Genomic DNA, 20926 nt, shown 5'->3' with positions numbered 1-20926 from the left:
AATACATAAACACTAAAGACTAAAAACTATAAATAAGGAGAGAGCATGCATTAAAGCAAAAATCATATCCCACCCAAATAATTTCACTTCCTGGGGGAAATGAATTGGAATGTTCAGATTTATACGTGTTTGTCTCTTAGGGCAGCTTACCCAGTTAAAACATATTGAGTTTGAAGTAGGCATCTTGAAGTCTATTCTTTTTTTCTCTTCACTTGTAAAAGTGCAGCTAATGATGTGGTGAACTCTGCCCAGCAGAGAAGGGAAAGGAGGGAATTGAGTTGTTTCTGGAGCCCACATTTATACCTGCCATATACCACTTATCCTGTGGTGAAAGGACAATATAGTAGGAATTCTCCCCATGTATCCCATTTTTAAAGATAGGCATGCTGCTTTTTTTTTTTTTCATGTTATTTAACATTTTCAAAGATCAACCTTTAGGAGAAACAGACTTGGCAACTCCCCCGAAATCACTATGTGCTATGGATGAGCTACCCCAGTGTGTCCTCTCGGCAGCTGTGGAACAGCACAGTGATATGTAAATGAGTGGTTTATTTTTCTGTGTCTAATATGGAAAATGTGACATTTGTCTGTGTGCATTCATGTCCAATCCCAGAAATGCTTGACATTCTTTGGTTATTTGTTGACATCAAATTAAGTTTCTGGACATACAAAAACATTTGTTTGAAGTTACAGTCTTTTAAATGTGAACCTTGGTACTTTTTAAGGTCACAGACTGAGTTTGAAAGTAGGGTCTGAGTATGCAGAGGAGAGAACTTATCTGATAAATCTACCAAATATACCTAATTCTTAGACTGCAGAAGCTCTTGGGACAGGAAGAATTGTTTTTCATTTCTACTAGAACATATGGCTTTTAAGGACATTATATCACATGGGATTTAAAAAGAGTTACCTTAAAATCATTATAAACTGAACTTTAAAAATGCTTTTGTACTATTTATATGATTTTCCAAACTCAGGGATGACTTTTTATTACGTTAACCTACTTAGAGGTTTTAATTATTGTGTATCTCTCTGCTCTTATTGGATAGTAACAGATAAAATATTTATGTTTATTATAATATTGTCTGCCTTTTTATATCATACAAAGTACAAATTGATTTTGGAATATGTAGAAGTGAGAACAAAAATTTACTTCTATAGTAGTAAGTTTTTTTTTCATCTTCAAAGTCTTTGTAATGTGCTACAAAAACATCATAACATTTCAATCATAAATGAATGAGTCTACAAACTCATCATAACATTTCAATTATAAAGAATTACATATTACAAATTTGGAGTTTCTTTTCCTAGACTCTAAAATCCTGACACTGCATAATCTTTCACGTAAAAATAAGAATAACCAGTATATGCCTTGTAATTTCCAGAAATGCATCTGTGAATGAAGTACATCCTAAGACAAATTGGATATTTAGAAACAATGAAGTTTGAAGACTTCTTAAATTATTCTTAGAGGAAGCATCCCCTAAAAGGAGTCATTTTTACAATGTATAACTCTTCAGAAACAAAAGCAGAATTTTGAGAGTGTTCTCATTTTATCTGTTTTTTTTTTTTTTTTTTTTTTTTTATCCTGTATAGTAGTTTTCATAAGTGGAAGCCAGATTTCCTAAAGTAAAAGGTTTTGGTGTTTTTTGTTTTTATTGTTTGTTTGTTTGTTTGCCTTCTTACAGCTGGGGAAAATTCTGCGAAGCCCTTTTATGAAGTTTGTGGCGCACGCTGCTTCTTTCATTATCTTCCTGGGCCTGCTTGTGTTCAACGCCTCAGACAGATTCGAAGGAATCACCACGTTGCCAAATATCACTGTTACTGACTATCCCAAACAGATCTTCAGGGTGAAAACCACCCAGTTCACATGGACTGAAATGCTAATTATGGTCTGGGTGCTTGGTAAGCCTTTTATTTCAAGTATTCTAATTTCTACCAAAATAACATCTATATAATGATTGCCATATTCTATTTAAAATGCTGTGGTACATTATATGGTGACAACATCCCCACTGTAAGATAAGCAGAATAGCAAATACCGGAATAATGTGGCAGCTTGATAATGCTGAAGGTATCCCTTAACACTAAACAAAATTTTTATGAGTAACATAAGCTTAATTATAAATATACCATGTTTCAGAAATCCAACTTCAATTACTGAATAAAATGCCATTTTTATATATACACTGTCAACTGTAAAATAGATACCTAGTGGGAAGCAGCCGCATAGCACAGGGAGATCAGCTTGGTGCTTTGTGACCACCTAGAGGGGTGGGATAGGCAGGGTGGGAGGGAAGGAGATGCAAGAGGGAGGAGATATGGGGATATATGTATATGTATAGCTGATTCACTTTGTTATAGAGCAGAAACTAACACACCATTGTAAAGCAATTATACTCCAATAAAGATGATAAAAAATAAATTAAAAACAATAAAATATGACTCATTGTGATGATCAAATATTTAATTGAAATAGTTCTGAAATAACCTAGTGGCTATTAACTGATGATTAAAGAATATTTATTGCTTCCGTTTCAGAGGTTTTTTTAAGGAGAGTTTCCATTTTCAGAATGTTTGTTACTTCACCTCACAATAGCTCATTTCGAATAACTATGTTAAAGTAAACATTTTAAGCAATATGAAAAAAAAATAAAGATTGGAACCAGTTTATCCACTGATCACTAATCCAAAGTCATTTTTGTATATTCTATTTCACACAGAATGTTTCTTATTATCTTCTCAGTTCCCAAATTAATGGGTTGGTTCTCCTCCTCATTCACTCCTGTGGCCTTAACCTGGGTCAATTAATTATTTTATGAATTTTATTTTGAGCCACTACATGTCTTTTAAAAGTGCTACAATATTTTCCCCTTACATAGTCAGGACAAGTTGTTAAACTGGCATATTTTGTCCTCTTCTCCCAGAACAACATTTTCTGCTTTCAGTTTCTTCATAATGTCCTAGGGCCTCCTGCTTAAGGGTTTCTTCTTTTTCCAATGACATTCCTCACCTTCTCAGCATGAAGCTGAAATGAGGAGAGAGGGTAGGGGAATGAGGTAAGTGTCCCTGGATGACTGGAAAACTGTTCTTGTTAAAAGTGTAGAGCAGGGTTCTCAATTAAGGGCTGATTTCTCTAATAATCACCATGATTTGGTAATTAACCATTGTCATTTTATAAAGATGAATTTTCTCCTCTCCTCCAAGTGTTTCCTGGGCCAAAATCATTTGATGTGAAGAGCCTTCCTTGCTTATTTCCTTCCCTCCCTCCTGCCCTACCCCCATAAGAGTAGCGTCATTTCTTGTGCCATATGTAGAATTATGTTTCAGCAAAATCTAACTTGATGGAGTGAATCATTCCTTCAGTCGAAGCTTCTTCTTTCACTTAACTCTGCCCAGCACCTCCCTTCCTGAGCTGTAGTCCATCAGTGCTTTACAGTGCCTAGTGGCATGCTTTACACTGGGGCATTTTATAGGTGGGGACTGATGGTGGACGAAATAGTAGCTTCCCGATCCAAGCAGTAAACTCTTGTCTGTAATCTGTGCATCTTGTGACAGGAATGATGTGGTCTGAGTGTAAGGAGCTCTGGCTGGAAGGACCGAGGGAATACATTTTGCAGTTGTGGAATGTCCTAGACTTCGGGATGCTCTCCATCTTCATTGCTGCTTTCACAGCCAGATTCCTGGCTTTCCTTCAGGCAACAAAAGCACAACAGTATGTGGACAGTTATGTCCAAGAGAGCGACCTCAGTGAAGTTACACTTCCACCAGAGATACAGTATTTCACTTATGGTAAGTTATCAGCTGCAGAGTCCTCTTTTGTCTCAGGAAGGGTATTACAAGCACATTTTGGAAGGGAGTGCCAATAAAGAGTATGTTTAGTATAAGATGCATGTTGAATGTGTAGAGATGGTAGAAAGAACATGAGCTTTAAAGCTGTATAAAACTAGATTCATATCATGGCACTGACTCTCCCTAGCTGTGTGACTTTGTTCAAATTAGTTTACTTCTCTGTGCCACAGTTTTCACATCTATAAAAAGGAGTTATTTCAAGGTGGGAGAAAATTACCTTTAAGCCTAACATCACGATTATGCTTATATATTCTTAGGACATGAAATTGTCTTTAATTGGGGGGAAAATAGCTTGCTAAATTGTTTGATGTGGAAGATGAGTCCCTGAGAGCCTGGGTTAGAGGAGATAAAATAATAAAAGGTGCTAAACTGCTGTAGAGGGAAGTGAACAAAAATTCAGCAGAGGCAGGAAATAGGAGCTAAAGTGACAGTGAGAATGTAAGCTTTGCAGAACCAGCAGAAATGCTGGGAAGGATGTTGTGCTCTATGATGGGATGGAGAAACCAGGCTTCTCTAAATCATGAGAGCAGGAGACCCCAGTGACATTAGATGTGCATGGTTACCGATGCCTTCCTTGCCCACTGCAAACCAATATTAAACAATGTTAGCTTCCCTTCCCTTAAGGCGAAATTGGGAAGCCACAATTAGCAAATTTTCATATAGTTGCAAAATCTTAAACCTGGAAAAGATTTTAGCAATTATTGTCTAACCCTCATTTTACAGATAAGGAAACTCAGGCACAGAGTTTAAATGCGTTCTGATTGTGAGGAATAACTCTTTAAAGTACATTGTGATATGTACCAGCAGCGTGTTAACATTATTGAAGAAGGCTGAGTGCATGCTCTAAAATGAAGGTGTACGTTTTACACATTGTGAAATTTAAACACATTATCTCTTGTCAGCAAGCAAAGATTTTTATATACCAAGGACCAAATGAGCAAGTGATTACCACTTATAATTAAGGAAATAGCTTAGATTGTATTTGTGTGTAACATGTATGTTGACTATTTCAGTACCTTCTTATGTAAATTTACTTGTGTGTGTCTAATGACTGTCATCTGGAGGAATGGAAATTTGTGAATTTAGGCTTCACTCCTTACTGTGATTTTGATCAAGTTTTTAACCTTTCTAAGTCTTGGTTTCTGCATCTTTGAGAAGAGAATAATAACCTCAGATCCATAGAGTCATTGAAAGCACAGTGTCTGGTACATATTAAACATTCAATAAATGTTCATTTTTGTTGTTGTTGGGAATGTTGTTGGGACACTCCCAGTGTCTGGGAGTGACCCAGTTCTCACAGAATTAACCACAGAGTGTTTCGCTGGTCTTCCAGGGAAACGAGTATCCAATAGTCTGCTGTGAACTTACTAAAGTAACCTTGAAAGGGGTGTTGGGGGGTCCTCATTTAGAATCTGTTGCCAAGATTTTTGTACCTCAGTAGCATTTTATACTTTCCAGGAACCAGCTGTGTTGCTCAGACATCACATTGACAGCACCGTTGTGATTCAGTGACATTCTCACTTCTTATAATATGACATTTTACTTGCATAAACTGTTAGATGACCTAGTTTTCCCATGAAATAGGGAAAAGAAGATTTGTGCCAACTGAGCCTATAGGATGATAAAATAGCCAGTCCATAAATCTGGTAACTGAGGGTACAAATCAGTCAGGTCAGTTGTTTTGTCATCCTGGACACAGTCTGTATCTAATGAAACATTTTCACCTCTTTTTTCATCTCTTGTACTTTATTCTGCTTCTGCTCAATGTGAAGTCAGCTTTGTATCTTTATAATAGCATTTCCTCCATTAAAAGAAACCATATGAATGTAGAATTCATATGTTTCTGGTTTAACATGAAAAATAGTGCCTGGACAGTTCATTAAATGTAGAGTAGTTTCAATTGAGATAATAACCACCTACCTACAAGGTAGATCCTATTTAAGGTATTCCATGTAGTTAGCAATGAATAGAAAGTTCCATCTTTAATCTCTCTCTCTCTTTTCTTGTAGCCAGAGATAAATGGCTCCCTTCTGACCCTCAGATCATATCTGAAGGTCTCTATGCCATAGCTGTCGTGCTCAGCTTTTCTCGGATCGCCTACATCCTCCCTGCGAATGAGAGCTTCGGCCCCTTACAGATCTCTCTTGGAAGGACTGTGAAGGACATATTTAAGTTCATGGTCCTCTTTATTATGGTGTTTCTTGCTTTTATGATTGGCATGTTCATACTTTATTCTTACTACCTTGGGGCTAAAGTAAATGCTGCTTTTACCACGTAAGTAAAACATTTTACAAAAAGGTAGGATGAAGGGAAATTCTAACAAGTCTAGATGAAGCAAAAAATTTTTTTTCAATGATTGTAATAAAGATGTTTTTAAGAGCAGGAAAATAATCCATTAAACATAGTTAGTGCCTCAAATAACAAATGTTAGCGAGTACGTGGAGAAAAGGGAGCCCTCGTACACTGTTGGTGGGAATGTAAATTGGTGCAGCCACTGTGGAAAACAGTATGGAAGTTTCTCAAAAACTAAAAATAGAACTGTCATATGATCCAGCAATGCCATTCCTGGGTATATATAAGAAAAAAACAACAAAACTAATTCAAAAAGAGACATGCACCCCAATGTTCATAGCAGCCTTATTTACAATTGCCAGGATATGGAAACAAACTTAAGTGTTCATCAACAGAGGAATGGATAAAGAAGATGTGGATGGACTTGGAGTGTGCTAACTGAAATAAGTCAGACAGAGAAAGACAAACCGTGTGCTATCACTTATATGTGGAATCTAAAAACTACAACAAACTAGTGAATATAACAAAAAAGAAACAGACTCAGAGATGTAGAGAACAAACTCGTGGTTAACAGTGGGGGGGTGTAATAATCGGGGGGGTGGCTAGGAGGCACACACTATTGGGTGTAACATAGGCTCAAGGATGTACTGTACAGCACAGGGAATATAGCCAACATTTCGTCACAACTGTAAGTGGAATATAACCTTTAAAAATTGTGAATCATTGGGCTTCCCTGGTGGCACAGTGGTTGAGAATCTGCCTGCTAATGCAGGGGACACAGGTTCGAGCCCTGGTCTAGGAAGATCCCACATGCCGTGGAGCAACTAAGCCCGTGAGCCACAGCTACTGAGCCTGCGCATCTGGAGCCTGTGCTCCACAACAAGAGAGGCCGCGACAGTGAGAGGCCTGCGCACCGCGATGAAGAGTGGCCCCCGCTCCCCGCAACTAGAGAAAGCCCTCGCACAGAAACGAAGACCCAATACAGCCAAAAATAAAATAAATAAATTTATTAAAAAAAAAATTGTGAATCACTGTGTTGTACACCTGAAACTTATGTAATATCGTACATCAGCTATACCGAAAAAAGAAAAAAAGGAAAGGGATGGAGAAAACCTAAGAAAACAAAAAACAAAAACAGTGCTTTTGTGAGATTACATTGCTCCAAAGGCTTATCTCTTTGAGTTTAATGAATGTTTGATCACAGAGTGGATCAAAACTCAGGGAAATCCTAGATAAAACTAGCTATTTTAAGAGAATTGGGTAGCAAATTTTTAATACTGGATATCTCTTACATTATGTATGACATTAAATTTAGTTTCATCATTTTGTAGCCATTATTTCAAAAAGAAGCATTGGCTTTTTTTTTTTTTTTTTTTTGACTGCATTGGGGCTTCGTTGCTGCGTGCGGGCTTTCTCTAGTTGCAGCGAGTGGGGGCTACTCCTCGTTGTGGTGTGCGGGCTTCTCATTGTGGTGGCTTCTCTTGTTGTGGAGCACGGGCTCTAGGTGTGTGGGCTTCAGTAGTTGCAGCACACAGGCTCAGTAGTTGTGGCACAAGAGCCCGAGAGCTCAGGCTCAGTAGTTGTGGCATTCGGGCTTAGTTGCTCCGTGGCATGTGGGATCTTCCTGGGCCAGGGATCGAACCCGTGTCCCCTGCACTGGCAGGTGAATTCTTAACCACTGCGCCACAAGGGATGTCCTGGAGCACTCGCTTTTATGTTAATGTATCATTAATCAGTACAGGGAGTTGAAGAAGAAGAAATTATAGTTAAACATTGTACCGTCCACTATACAGTAGTACCACTTCCTTCCTTTGATCATACTGGCGTCTGCACTGGAGGCTTACCTTCCTCATGAAGTCTTCCTTGAATAAGCTTTTTTAGTTATTGTCCCTTTAATTTCCCTCAGCATGGAGAAGTCCACATTGCCAGATCCTCTGTCACCCATTGCTGTTTAGCGGTCAGGGAGGCGGGCCCTCCGTCTGTACTGTGGTCCTTCCAGGTGAGGAGATCAGAAGATCCTCCGTGCCTCCCTTTGTACCCTCTGTGCCCTGTAATGCCACAGCTGAAAACAAACTAGACCTTCAGTAAGTTCCCTGTGGACTAAAGTAGAATATCAGGCCCTTCCAGGCATCTAAATTGTTTTGAAATGAATTTTTCCAAGTAGTTAATATAGAGCAGATCGTAGGGATGAAAGAGAACTGAAACTCACTTTATTGTAATGAAAAAAAAATTCTGTTTGAACCCAGGGGGAAGGACAGAGAGATCCTGCACACAGTAGTACCCCTTTGACCTCTATGAGAACTCATCTTATACACTACATTTCGTCACTGCTTTGTGTGAGGACCTGGCAACATGGTACAGTGGAAAGACCATAGGCTGGAAAATCAGGCAGACCTGGCTGTGAAAGCAACGTCTGCTCTTTTCTAGCTGTGGTCTTTGGTTAAGTATCTTAACATTTCTCAGTATTAGTTTCTTGTTTTTAAAATAAGTATTATAGGGGCTTCCCTGGTGGTCCAGTGGTTAAGATTCTGTGCTTCCACTGCACAGGGTGAGGGTTCAATCCCTGGTCAGGGAATTAAGATTCCCCCATGCCCCGCGGTGAGGCCAAACAAAAAAAGCACAATAAGGTTTGAATCAGGTCATGGTAAGGATATGGAAGGTAATTTATGTAAAGCCTCTTGCCCGTAGTAGGAGCTCAGGAACTGCCAGTGTCCTCTCCTTTTCCCTCTCCCCCTCTCCCCACACCTGTGCATTCTCGGTAATCTATATTCCCAGCCTTAGAGGTGGGAAGGTTTGCAAAGGAAGAGGAGGGAGTGGGGACACTTTGAGATGCTGTTAAATTCACGGCAGGAACAAAGAGGCTAATAGTCGTTCTTATTCTTCCTTTAGCATCTGTGCTATAACATCACATCATCAAATGTTTCATAATCGAGAGTAACTCTACAGGAACAGGAACCTTTCTATTGAACCCTCTATTCCCAGGGTCTAGCACAATGTCTAAAACATAATAGGTGCTCCATCAATATTTGTTGAATGATTGAATTAAGCTAGTACTAAAACCTACAAATCTATAAAATTGTTGTTTAGCATCTGTTGTAACAAACCAAAAAAAGTACTATTTCCTTGAAAAAAAAAGGGCTTACTTTGGAACCCTCCTTTTTACTGAAATTCTACATGTGTAACTGTTTAAGGATTATTCTCATGGTTCACAGATCAGTAATTACCCCTCGGTTGTATGACAAAACCAGCCAAATTCAGTCGGCATAGTTCATTTAAGGGATACAAGTAGGTAATTAGTCTGGGGAGGGCTTAAGTGCTAACTGCTGTGATGGAAGAATCAGGAAGTAGACTATATAAATTAAGGGAAAAGAATAGGAATCTTTAATTCTGTTGCCTTCTCTTCACTTCCACTTAAGTAAAACTTTTAGGTAGGTAATATATTCTTGTGGCGAAAAATACATGTAGAGCAGTATCTACAGTGAAGAGCCTGTCCCCTTCCTCAGCCTTGGACACCAGTCTCTTAGTTCTCCTTAGGTACAGAGGCAATGGTTTCTTTTGGTTACTTTCAGAGATGGTTTTTGCATAAGCAAGAATATAAGAATTTGTATACCCCTCTTTGTTATTAAAACAGTAGACTATTTTACACTTGTTACATCTCATTTTTTCTCTAATAATATATCTTGGATATCATTTCATATAAACACATGAAGCCAGATATGTCTCATTTTTTCCCCAGTGGCTGCATAGCAATCCATTTATAGATGTACCAGAATTATTTACCCACTCTTCTATTGATAGATATTTTGTTAGTTTTCATTCTTCCCTGCTGCCATGCTGCAAGGAATAAGTTTGTACATACTTTTTTTGGAAGTGGGTATATAATTTTAATCCTAATCTTGTTCTACGCCAGAAAACTTGACTTAAATTCCTAAACCACCTACAAAATCAAACCCCAAACTTCCATCCTTCTAGGAAAGAGGAATGGGTATTGGGGCATGACTTCAGCTTTCCCCTGCCAAGCTCAGAAAATTTTCACTTGATGATAACTTAAAGAAAAACTAGGTATTGGCACCATTTAATCACCAGTTCCTAAAAACCTGAGAGAAAATTTTCTATTAAATATTATAACAAAATTGTTATGATCAGGGTATTATGATGATAGTTTAATACAATAGCATTTTACATCTGTGCAGTATTCAGACCTTAACTTGTTTTTGCTTTTGACTTTTTCATACTGAAAACTGTTTATTTATTTACTTTGCACCTTATTCTTTCAACAGTGTAGAAGAAAGTTTCAAGACTTTGTTTTGGTCAATATTTGGGTTGTCTGAAGTGACTTCCGTTGTGCTCAAATATGATCACAAATTCATAGAGAATATTGGATACGTTCTTTATGGAATATACAATGTAACTATGGTGGTTGTTTTACTCAACATGCTCATTGCTATGATTAATAGCTCATATCAAGAAATTGAGGTAAATCTGCTTCCTACCCACTGTGTCTGTCCTTGCCATTTCGTTCTAATAGCACACTGCGTCTGCTTTTGTGCCCTGTGCTGGAGCTCCTGCTCTTGTCAACAAAGAGGCTTAGACCAAAGCAGGGCCTTTCTCTGTGTTTTCCATCTGGATAGGTGGTAATACACCTTCTAGTATCTTCTAGGAGCACAGCAGGGTCCTCATGAATTTACCATCATTCTGCCTTCTCTCAGGGTATATTGCTGAATTAGTGTCTAGAAGAAGTATTGGCCATAGGGAAATTATTCTCTCCTACGTTGGCCAGCCAACCATCTGAAAGATCCCAGTAGAGAAATTACTAGATGCCTGGTAAACTTTGATGATGTTCTTTATCTAGTTAGAATTTTTAGTATTCTAGAAATCACTTTATTTTTGTTTGGGATTGGGCTCGATTTGGTGCCTTTCTTCATCACTGTATATATGTTTTCTTATGTACTCCAGTTTAGTGTGCTGTATCTCTTTAGTGCTTTACTGTTTGTTAAGTCCATCGAGTCTCTATCTGTGTTTTAGCAACATATAAGATAGTGTTCTCAAAGCAGAATTCAGGTCCTCCAGAGATGAAAACTTGTACTCTGAACACCTGCTTGGGTGTAGTAATGGCAGACTGGGCAGTGTGAAATGACTGAGCCAACTTCTTCCAATCATGGACCGGCTCCGTTTCTTCTCTCCATTCTTCCTACCAGATAGAATGTTTATGCCACCACCAGGGGGCAGCACTGAGGATAAAAGGAGATTAAGACAGAAATAGGCCACTGAGGGCCTCATGTGACATTTGAGTACATATGGCAGACACATAAACTCCAAAGTGCAATTCATCTGAATGCTGCTGTCTTTTTCCTTTGCCCTTTATAATATGCTGTCTACAACCTGGCTTGGATGGGTGTAGATGAGGAGGGGAACGGAGAACTATTGTTGAATACGCAGAATTGGAGGGGGTGGGGAGGGAGAGAGGAATTAATCTTTTCATCCTTCCTCGACCCTGAATTTTTCTTGTGCTTATGCTTTGTTTTTTGGATAGGGGACAGGAAATTCTGGTTAAATTTCAGTGGGTACAGACAGAGGCATATGGAAGAGAAAAAAATGTTAAATATCATGAAAATTATATTACTTAGAATATTATATAGCCCAATAGAGATTATATGCAGATAAATGTATATATGCCACTTTTGTATTTCAAAAGCATAATGTATGTTCATTGTAAGATCCTACTGAAATCAATTACTAGAATTTTTAGTTTTTAAAATCAGTTATATTTTTTCTGTTTTTGTGACACAGGATGACAGTGACGTAGAATGGAAGTTTGCTCGCTCAAAACTTTGGTTATCGTATTTTGATGATGGAAAAACATTACCTCCACCCTTCAGTCTGGTTCCTAGTCCAAAGTCATTTGTTTATTTCATCATGCGGATCATTAACTTTTCCAAATGCAGAAGGAGAAGGCTACAGAAGGATATAGAAATGGGAATGGGTAACTCAAAGTCCAGGGTAGGTATCAAAAGCTTACTGAGACCTGAAGATAAATGTTTTGTCTTTCTCCTTGTCTTTTGACGTTTGTTCAATAATTTTTATGTGTGAACTTAGAAGATGTTGAAAGTAACTGTCCATTCCATAGTCTTTCATAGACTAATACTTAATATCTTCATAATATATCAAGAAGTCACTTAGTCTATGCCTTGTTTTTGGTCAGAATTTCATGTAAACTACCAAATTAGAAACAAACAAACAAAAAACTTCTTTAACTTGTTAAAAGTAAACAGAAAAGTTATTGCTAGAAAACACTTTGTCTTTTTGTGTGTGTTCCATGCTTCTCAGTTGTTATTCTGAAGTTAAATAGTTCTATCCTCACATTTTTCTCTTGGTTGTATATATAGTTCACCACCAACATATTATTCTTATTTGTAGAAACCCTTTATTGGGCTAAATAATCTTTTTTCCTTTAATATCATAAACTCGATACAGGCTTAAGAGCACCCCCAAATATTAACCATAAATGCTCCCTTTTATAAATAATCAAGAATGGTTTGTTCTTGAGTCATACTAATTGAGTCATACTTTGATTTTAACAAAGATAAGTTCCATGCTAGCACTTTAGTATCAGGAACTTAATTTGCAGAGGTAGAATTGGTATAGGAGATAGAAAGATATTGGCAGAACCTCAAATAATAGGGAGTGAAGCAGACAGGAGCAAAATTAAAATATAATTTTGCCTAAAAGTTGTGAAAATGGAGCCCACAAGATAGCAATGTTACCTCCATAAGGTACATATTTTTTCTCAGTTAATGCTGGGGAAAAAGACAGGGTTAGTGCAATTTAATTTCTCACTTTTTAAAAGAGATGTGCATTTCCAAGATTTGTAATACTCTACATCTTACTCTTTAAGAAGGTAGCCTTTTAAACCTTCTTTGTTTGACCTGAATATGGGCTTTTAAGGCTCTTAGGTTGCAAGACAGTGATCGGCTATGATTTCAAATAATATCTCACTGTATACAGTGAGAAGCCACATAATGTAAGGAAGAGAGCCTTGGCATTAGACCTGGGTTTCAATTCTGGCTTAAGGCTTATTAGAAAGTAACACGGATAAATCACTTCATTACCCTAAGCCATAATTGTCTCACCTGAAAGAGAGAAAACTTCACAGGGTTATTGTGAGGAGGATATGAGAGGCACAAAATTCCAGCCTCAACAAATATCAGTGCCCGTCCTCATTCACAGTTTACAAAGTGCTTTGCCGTACATTTGAACCTCATGCAACGCTGTGAGGTAGGTATTATTATTCCCATTTTATAGATAAGACCACTGAAGCCATTAAAACAACTCACCTATGCAAGGTCACAAGAGCTAGCCAGTGTGGGGTAGTCGTGGAATTGGCGTTTTCCAGCCTCAGAGGTCTAACTCTTTCTGCTGCACCTGGCTGCCTCCTGCTCAGCAGGTGTGGCTCTAGCTTGGTTACTGCCCCACCTCCGCCCCACGGGCTGTGCCTTTAGCTGCAGCTTAGCTAGCGTCTTAAAGGGGTTGGGTTCTAATTGCCATCCTGGGCAACTCCTGCTACTGCTGAGATGGACTTTGTTTGGAAGGCAGTTTGTTTCTCTGGGGATTGATTATTATTCTCTGAGTCTTTATTATTTAAAAGGGAAGCTATTCAAGCATGGGAACTCACAGCTCCAGCACTTCACACCCTCAAGTTTTCTTTCTGTAGGCAAATGATTTCACTGACATTTGACTTCATTCCTGATACTGTCATAATGTAGAAGGGGAGAAACTCTAACAGGTTAAGAGGAGCTCATTCAAGTTGGCTGTGGCTATAAAAAACAAAAAACAAAACAAAACACAAAACCAGCTTGCTCACAGGGATGTGAGGGCAGCACATGTGCTCTGTTTAGGGTGTCCTCTCCTGCCTGTATTGCAACAGTGGCAGGAAGAATAGCTTTCTTCAGAGACGTTGCTGGAAACAGAAGAAGGTTGAGCACTGATCTTTCAGGAGCCATGCCGCTTGGCTTCCTAGTCTCCCCATATCTGGTTAAAATCTGCCATTTGGGGACTTGCCTGGTGGTCCAGTGGCTAGGACTCCGCGCTTCCACTGCAGGGGGCACAGGTTTGATCCCTGGTCAGGGAACTAAGATCCCGCACGTGGCATGGTGGAGCCAAAAAAAAAAAACCCTGCCGTTTTGATTTTATTTCTTAAATTGTTCATGGAACTGTTTTTATCTCTTTAATCTTATTAATCTTTATAGATACTCTCTGTGTCCTGAATTTAGTAAACATTTGGAGAAATTATGTTTCTGCTTTTCTTTTTTAGAGGACAGGAAGGAACCTCAAGAAATCAATCTAACGTTTACCTCTAACCTCAGTCAACAGTCAGAGACTGACCTCTAGTGGCAAATAGGAGAATTAACTTTGTTAGCTGAGGTTTTCTCCTGCCACAATCGAAAGAGGACAAAACCGGGAGGATCCTTACCTTTAAGTGCCACTTCCTTCCCTTCTAGTATCCCACCGCTTCCTAAGTTATGATGGTGGGAAGACAGGTGGTGGAGTGAATACATTTTCTTGGATAAAGGGCCCTGCCTTTGAATCACACTGTATAGGTAGCAGCTTATCTGTGAATAAGATGCAGGCCCTGTTCACATATGTGAAGGGTAGACAGTAACGACAGTCTCCTCTTGCTTTCTGTTCTTACCCACTCAAAAGTTAAACCTTAAAAAGAGAGAGAAAAGAAAAGAAAGCCAAAATACCTTAGTCCAATTCTCTCCAAAGTGTTGAACCTGGCACAGTGTACTTCCAAGATACTTAGGAAGACGTTTTGTTTTGGCTCATGCTTTAGGATTACAAAATACCAAATGATACCCTATACCCTCTGAACTTGTAGTGTGTAACTGTTCAAGTGTAGGAAAGGAACACAGGCTCAGGAGCAGATAGAGTTGCTTCTGTGCAATTTCTCCTTCTAGATGCCATGAGGACATTTTGATAAAGTGTATAAGGACCCCAGGAACAATTATGTTTAACACGAGCCAACTTTTTTTTTTTTTTTTTTTTTTGCGGCACGCGGGCCTCTCACTGTTGTGGCCTCTCCCGTTGCGGAGCACAGGCTCCGGACACGCAGGCTCAGCAGCCATGGCTCACGGGCCCAGCCGCTCCGCGGCATGTGGGATCTTCCCGGACCGGGGCACGAACCCGTGTCCCCTGCATCGGCAGGCAGACTCTCAACCACTGCGCCACCAGGGAAGCCCTACGAGCCAACTTTTTATAATATTTTTTCAGTTAAACAGTTCTATTACAGTACATCTGTCCAACATTTTGATAAATGTGAGCGTGTTGCTCACATTAATTTTTGCCTTTGGAAATATATGAAGTCATTCATAAAACTCAGCTTCCACAAAATGTCCCTCGGAAATGTTGACTCCAGAAATGTTATCAGGGAGAATAAAGTAGATTATATTTATGATTTACAAATAAATGTATTCTAATTTACTAGGCTAATTGTATTTTTTCCTAGTTAAACCTCTTCACTCAGTCTAACTCAAGAGTTTTTGAATCACACAGTTTTAACAGCATTCTCAATCCGCCAACACGTTATCAGGTAAGCATTCATTAGACATATCTCTTTACCTGTATGTAGTTCCACATATGTCTCTGTGTTCATGTGTGTGTGTGTGCATGTGTGTGTGTGTGAGAAAAGTGAGTAGATTTATATTCTTCAGTTCTTCAGATGTGCTATGAGGGTAGAACAGAACAGAGAAAATGGTATGTTAGAGGGCACTTTAGAAATCAGAGTCCAAGTTCTTCCTCTTCTTCTCCTTCTTCTTCTTGCTGTTGTTTTGTTTGTTTGTCTGTTTGATTGAGGAAGAAGAGTTCCTTTGTGATATTGAAAGCAGAGTGTTGCCACAATTTCCGAAGATCGCTTTCATACACCTTGAGCTGGAGAAAGCAGTGGAAGATGTGGTATATTAGGAAAATAATTTTCTCACAGTACAAAAAAACCTGGTACATTTCTCCAGATAATCTGTTTTTCAAATGGAATCTTAGGCTGTACTGTTGCATCAGTACTACTTTAAAATATCTGTTGTGCTTTGATCTTGGATGTGACATTTCAACACTATTTTCTGACTCAGAAGAGGGTATAGTCCTTCCCATCTGGTTGATCACTTTGACTACCAAATCTTTAGATTTCTGTTGAGTACAAGATCACAAGAATGAGGACCAAAGAATTTATAATGAATGGTAATGTCAATTAATGGGTATACTCCTGTTCATATGATTTTCTTGGAAGCAGCACATTCTGCAAAATTGCTTAGCACACTGACTGTCAAAGTCTTACTTTGTAATGGTTACGTTATATCCCATTATATGGTTGTATTTAATTTATCAGCCTTCTATTGATGGAAATAGAGGATATTGCCAATATTTAGCTATTACAAGCAATACAAGTAAGTAACCTTCTATACATGATATTTGAAACGTGCAAGCCTATAGAATTGTCTGGTTAAAGTATATGTGTATTTTAATTTTTTAGCTATTATCAAACTGATTTTGATGGAGCTTGTACCAATTTATGTTCTTTTTTAAAAAACATCTTTATTGGAGTATAACTGCTTTACAATGGTGTGTTAGTTTCTGCTGTATAACAAAGAAAATCAGCTATATGTATATATATATATCCCCATATCCCCTCCCTCTTGCATCTCCCTCCCACCCTCCCTATCCCACCCCTCTAGGTGGTCACAAAACACCAAGCTGATCTCCCTGTGCTATATGGCTGCTTCCCACTAGCTATCTATTTTACATTTGGTAGTATATATATGTCAAAGATACTCTCTCACTTCATCCCATCTTACCCTTCCCCCTCCCCATGTCCTCAAGTCCATTCTCTACATCTGCGTCCTTTATTCCTAAATGTATTCCTTTATTCCTGTCCTGCCCCTAGAACCATTTTTTAGAACCATTTTTAGAACCTTTTTTTTTTAGATTCCATATACATATGTTAGCATATGGTATTTGTTTTCTCTTTCTGACTTACTTCACTCTGTATGACAGACTCTAGGGCCATCCACCTCACTACAAATAACTCAATTTTGTTTCTTTTTATGGTTGAGTAATATTCCATTGTATATATATATGCCACATATTCTTTATCCATTCATCTGATGCTGGACACTTAGGTTGCTCCCATGTCCTGGCTATTGTAAATAGAGCTGCAATGAACATTGTGGTACATGACTCATTTATTTATTCAATTATTTATTTATGGCTGTGTTGGGTCTTTGCTGCTGCGCATGGACTTTCTCTAGTTGCGGTGAGCAGGGGCTACTCTTTGTTGTGGTGCGCAGGCTTCTCATTGTCATGGCTTCTCTTGTTGCGGAGCATGGGCTTTACGCGCACAGGCTTCAGTAGTTGCGGCACGTGGGCTCAGTAGTTGTGGCTTGCAGGCTCTAGAGCTCAGGCTCAGTAGTTGTGGCAAGCAGGCTTAGTTGCTCCGTGGCATGTGGGATCTTCCTGGGCCAGGGCTTGAACCCATGTCCCTTGCATTGGCAGGCAGATTCTTAACCACTGCGCCACCAGGGAAGCCCACATAACTCTTTTTAAATTATGGTTTTCTCAGGGCATATGCCCAATAGTGGGATTGCTGGGTCATATGGTAGTTCTATTTTTATTTTTTTAAGGAACCTCCATACTGTTCTCCATAGTGGCTGTACCAATTCACATTCCCACCAGCAGTGCAAGAGTGTTCCCTTTTCTCCACACCCTCTCCAGCATTTGTTGATTGTAGATTTTTTGATGATGGCCATTCTGACCGGTGTGAGGTGATACCTCATTGTAGTTTTGATTTGCATTTCTCTAATAATGATGTTGAGCAGTCTTTCATGTGTTTGTTGGCAATCTGTATGTCTTCTTTGGAGAAATGTCTATTTAGGTCTTCTGCCCATTTTTGGATTGGGTTGTTTGTTTGTTTGATATTGAGCTGCATGAGCTGATTGTAAATTTTGGAGATTAATCCTTTGTCAGTTTCTTCATTTGCAAATATTTTCTCCCATTCTGAGGGTTGTCTTTTCATCTTGTTTATGGTTTCCTTTGCTGTGTAAAAGCTTTGAAATTTCATTAGGTCTCATTTGTTTATTTTTGTTTTTATTTCCATTTCTCTAGGAGGTGGATCAAAAAGGATCTTGCTGTGATTTATGTCATAGAGTGTTCTGCCTATGTTTTCCTCTAAGATTGATAGCATCTTTAGGACTCTCTGTGTATAGGATCATGTCATCTGTAAACAGTGACAGCTTTACTTCTTCTTTTCCGATTTGGATTCCTTTAATTTCTTTTCCTCTCTGAATGCTGTGGCTAAAACTTCCCAAACTATGTTGAATAATAGTGATGAGAGCGGGCATCCTTGTTCCTGATTTTAGAGGAAACAGTTTCAGTTTCTTCACCATTGAGAATGATGTTGGCTGTGGGTTTGTCATATATGGCCTTTATTATGTTGAGGTAAGTTCCCTCTATCCTACTTTCTGGAGAGTTTTTATCATAAATGGGTGTTGAATTTTGTCAAAAGCTTTTTCTGTATCTATTGAGATGATCATATGGTTTTTCTCCTTCAATTTGTTAATATGGTGTATCACATTGATTGATTTGCATATACTGAAGAATCCTTGCATTCCTGGGATAAACCCCACTTGATGTGTATGATCCTTTTAATGTGCTGTTGAATTCTGTTTTCTAGTATTTTGTTGAGGATTTTTGCACCTGTGTTCATCAGTGATATTGGTCTGCAGTTTTCTTTTTATGTGACATCTTTGTCTGGTTTTGGTATCAGGATGATGGTGGCCTCGTAGTTGGGACTGTTACTCCCTCTGCTATATTTTGGAAGAGTTTGAGAAGGATAGGTGTTAGCTCTTCTCTAAATGTTTGATAGAATTTGCCTGTGAAGCCATCTGGTCGTGGGCTTTTGTTTGTTGGAAGATTTTTAATCACAGTTTCAATTTCAATGCTTGTGATTGATCTGTTTATATTTTCTATTTCTTCCTAGTTCAGTCTCAGAAGTTGGTGCTTTTCTAAGAATGTGTCCGTTTCTTCCAGGTTGTCCATATAGTTGGCATATAGTTGCTTGTAGTAATCCCTTATGATTCTTTGTATTTCTGCAGGGTCAGCTGTTACTTCTTCTTTTTCATTTCTAATTCTGTTGATTTGAGTCTTCTCCCCTTTTTTCCTGTTGAGTCTGGATAGTGCTTTATCAATTCTGTTTATCTTCTCAAAGAACTAGCTTTTAGTTTTATTCATCTTTGCTATTGTTTCCTTCATTTCTTTTTCATTTATTTCTGATCTGATCTTTATGATTTCTTTCCTTCTGCTAACTTTGGGGGGTTTTTTGTTCTTCTTTCTCTAATTGCTTTAGGTGTAAGGTTAGGTTGTTTATTTCAGATGTTTCTTGTCTCTTGAGCTAGGATTGTTTTGCTATAAACTTCCCTCTTTTTTTTTTTTTTTTTTTTTTTGCGGTACACGGGCCTCTCACTGTTGTGGCCTCTCCCGTTGCGGAGCACAGGCTCCAGACGTGCAGGCTCAGCGGCCATGGCTCACGGGCCCAGCTGCTCCGCGGGATGTGGGATCTTCCCGGACCGGGGCACGAACCCGTGTCCCCTGCATTGGCAGGCGGACTCTCAACCACTGCACCACCAGGGAAGCCCTAAACTTCCCTCTTAGAACTACTTTTGCTGCATCCCATAGGTTTTGGGTCCTGGTGTTTTCATTGTCATTTGTTTCTAGGTATTTTTTGATTTCCTCTTTGATTTCTGCAGTGATCTCTTGGTTAGTTAGTAGTGTATTTTTTAACCTCCATGTGTTTGTATTTTTTACAGTCTTTTTCCTGTGATTGATATCTAGTGTCATAGCACTGTGGTCAGAAATGATACTTGTTACAATGTCAATTTTCTTAAATTTACCAAGGCCTGATTTTTGACCCAAGATATGATCTATCCTGGAGAATGTTCCATGAGCACTTGAGAAGAATGTGTATTCTGTTGTTTTTGGATGGAATGTCCTATAAATATCAATTAAGTCCATCTTGTTTAATATGTCATTTTAAGCTTGTGTTTCCTTATTTTTTTTCATTTTGGATGATCTGTCCATTAGTGAAAGTGGGGTGTTAAAGTCCCCGGATGTTATTGTGTTACTATCAATTTCCCCTTTTATGGCTGTTAGCATTTGCCTTATGTATTGAGGTGCTCCTATGTTGGGTGCATAAATATTTACAATTGTTATATCTTCTTCTTGGATTGATCCCTTGATCATTATGTAGTGTCCATCTTTGTCTCTTATAATCATCTTTATTTGAAAGTCTATTTTGTCTGATATGAGAATTGCTAGTCCAGCTTTCTTTCGATTTCCATTTGCATGGACTGTCTTTTTCCATCCCCTCACTTTCGGTCTGTATGTGTCCCTACGTCTGAAGTGGGTCTCATGTAGACAGCATATATACAGGTCTTGTTTTTGTATCTATTCAGCCAGTCTGTGTCTTTTGGTGGGAGCATTTAACCCATTTACATTTAAGGTAATTATTGACATGTATGTTCCTATTACCATTTTCTTAATTGTTTCGGGTTTGTTTTTGTAGGTCTTTTCCTTCTCTTGTGTTTCCTGCCTAGAGAAGTTCCTTTAGCCTTTGTTGTAAAGCTGGTTTGGTGGTGCTGATTTCTCTTAACTTTTGCTTGTCTGTAAAGGTTTTAATTTCCCCATCAAATCTGAATGAGATCCTTGCTGGGAAGAGTAATCTTGGTTGTAGGTTTTTCCC

The 20926-nt window shown here is 38.6% G+C and overlaps 1 protein-coding gene across 1 annotated transcript in view; it reads left to right on the top strand.

Moving 5' to 3' along the window:
• TRPC3 (transient receptor potential cation channel subfamily C member 3) overlaps positions 1-20926 on the top strand; it is a gene marked incomplete at its 5' end in the record, with an annotated part of 76876 nt that overhangs the window by 35675 nt on the left and 20275 nt on the right. The window contains 6 exons of the mRNA XM_081223821.1: positions 1689-1905; positions 3559-3792; positions 5862-6126; positions 10425-10620; positions 11935-12144; positions 15650-15733. Of these exons, the coding sequence (XP_081079947.1) occupies positions 1689-1905; positions 3559-3792; positions 5862-6126; positions 10425-10620; positions 11935-12144; positions 15650-15733 (1206 nt within the window). The remainder of the gene's footprint in view (positions 1-1688; positions 1906-3558; positions 3793-5861; positions 6127-10424; positions 10621-11934; positions 12145-15649; positions 15734-20926) is intronic.

This window comes from Mesoplodon bidens (genome assembly GCF_964165515.1).
Source record: "Mesoplodon bidens genome assembly, chromosome: 1".
NCBI lineage: Eukaryota > Metazoa > Chordata > Mammalia > Artiodactyla > Ziphiidae > Mesoplodon > Mesoplodon bidens.
Note: the sequence above shows the minus strand (reverse complement) of the source record. Positions and strands in the feature narration are given on the sequence as shown.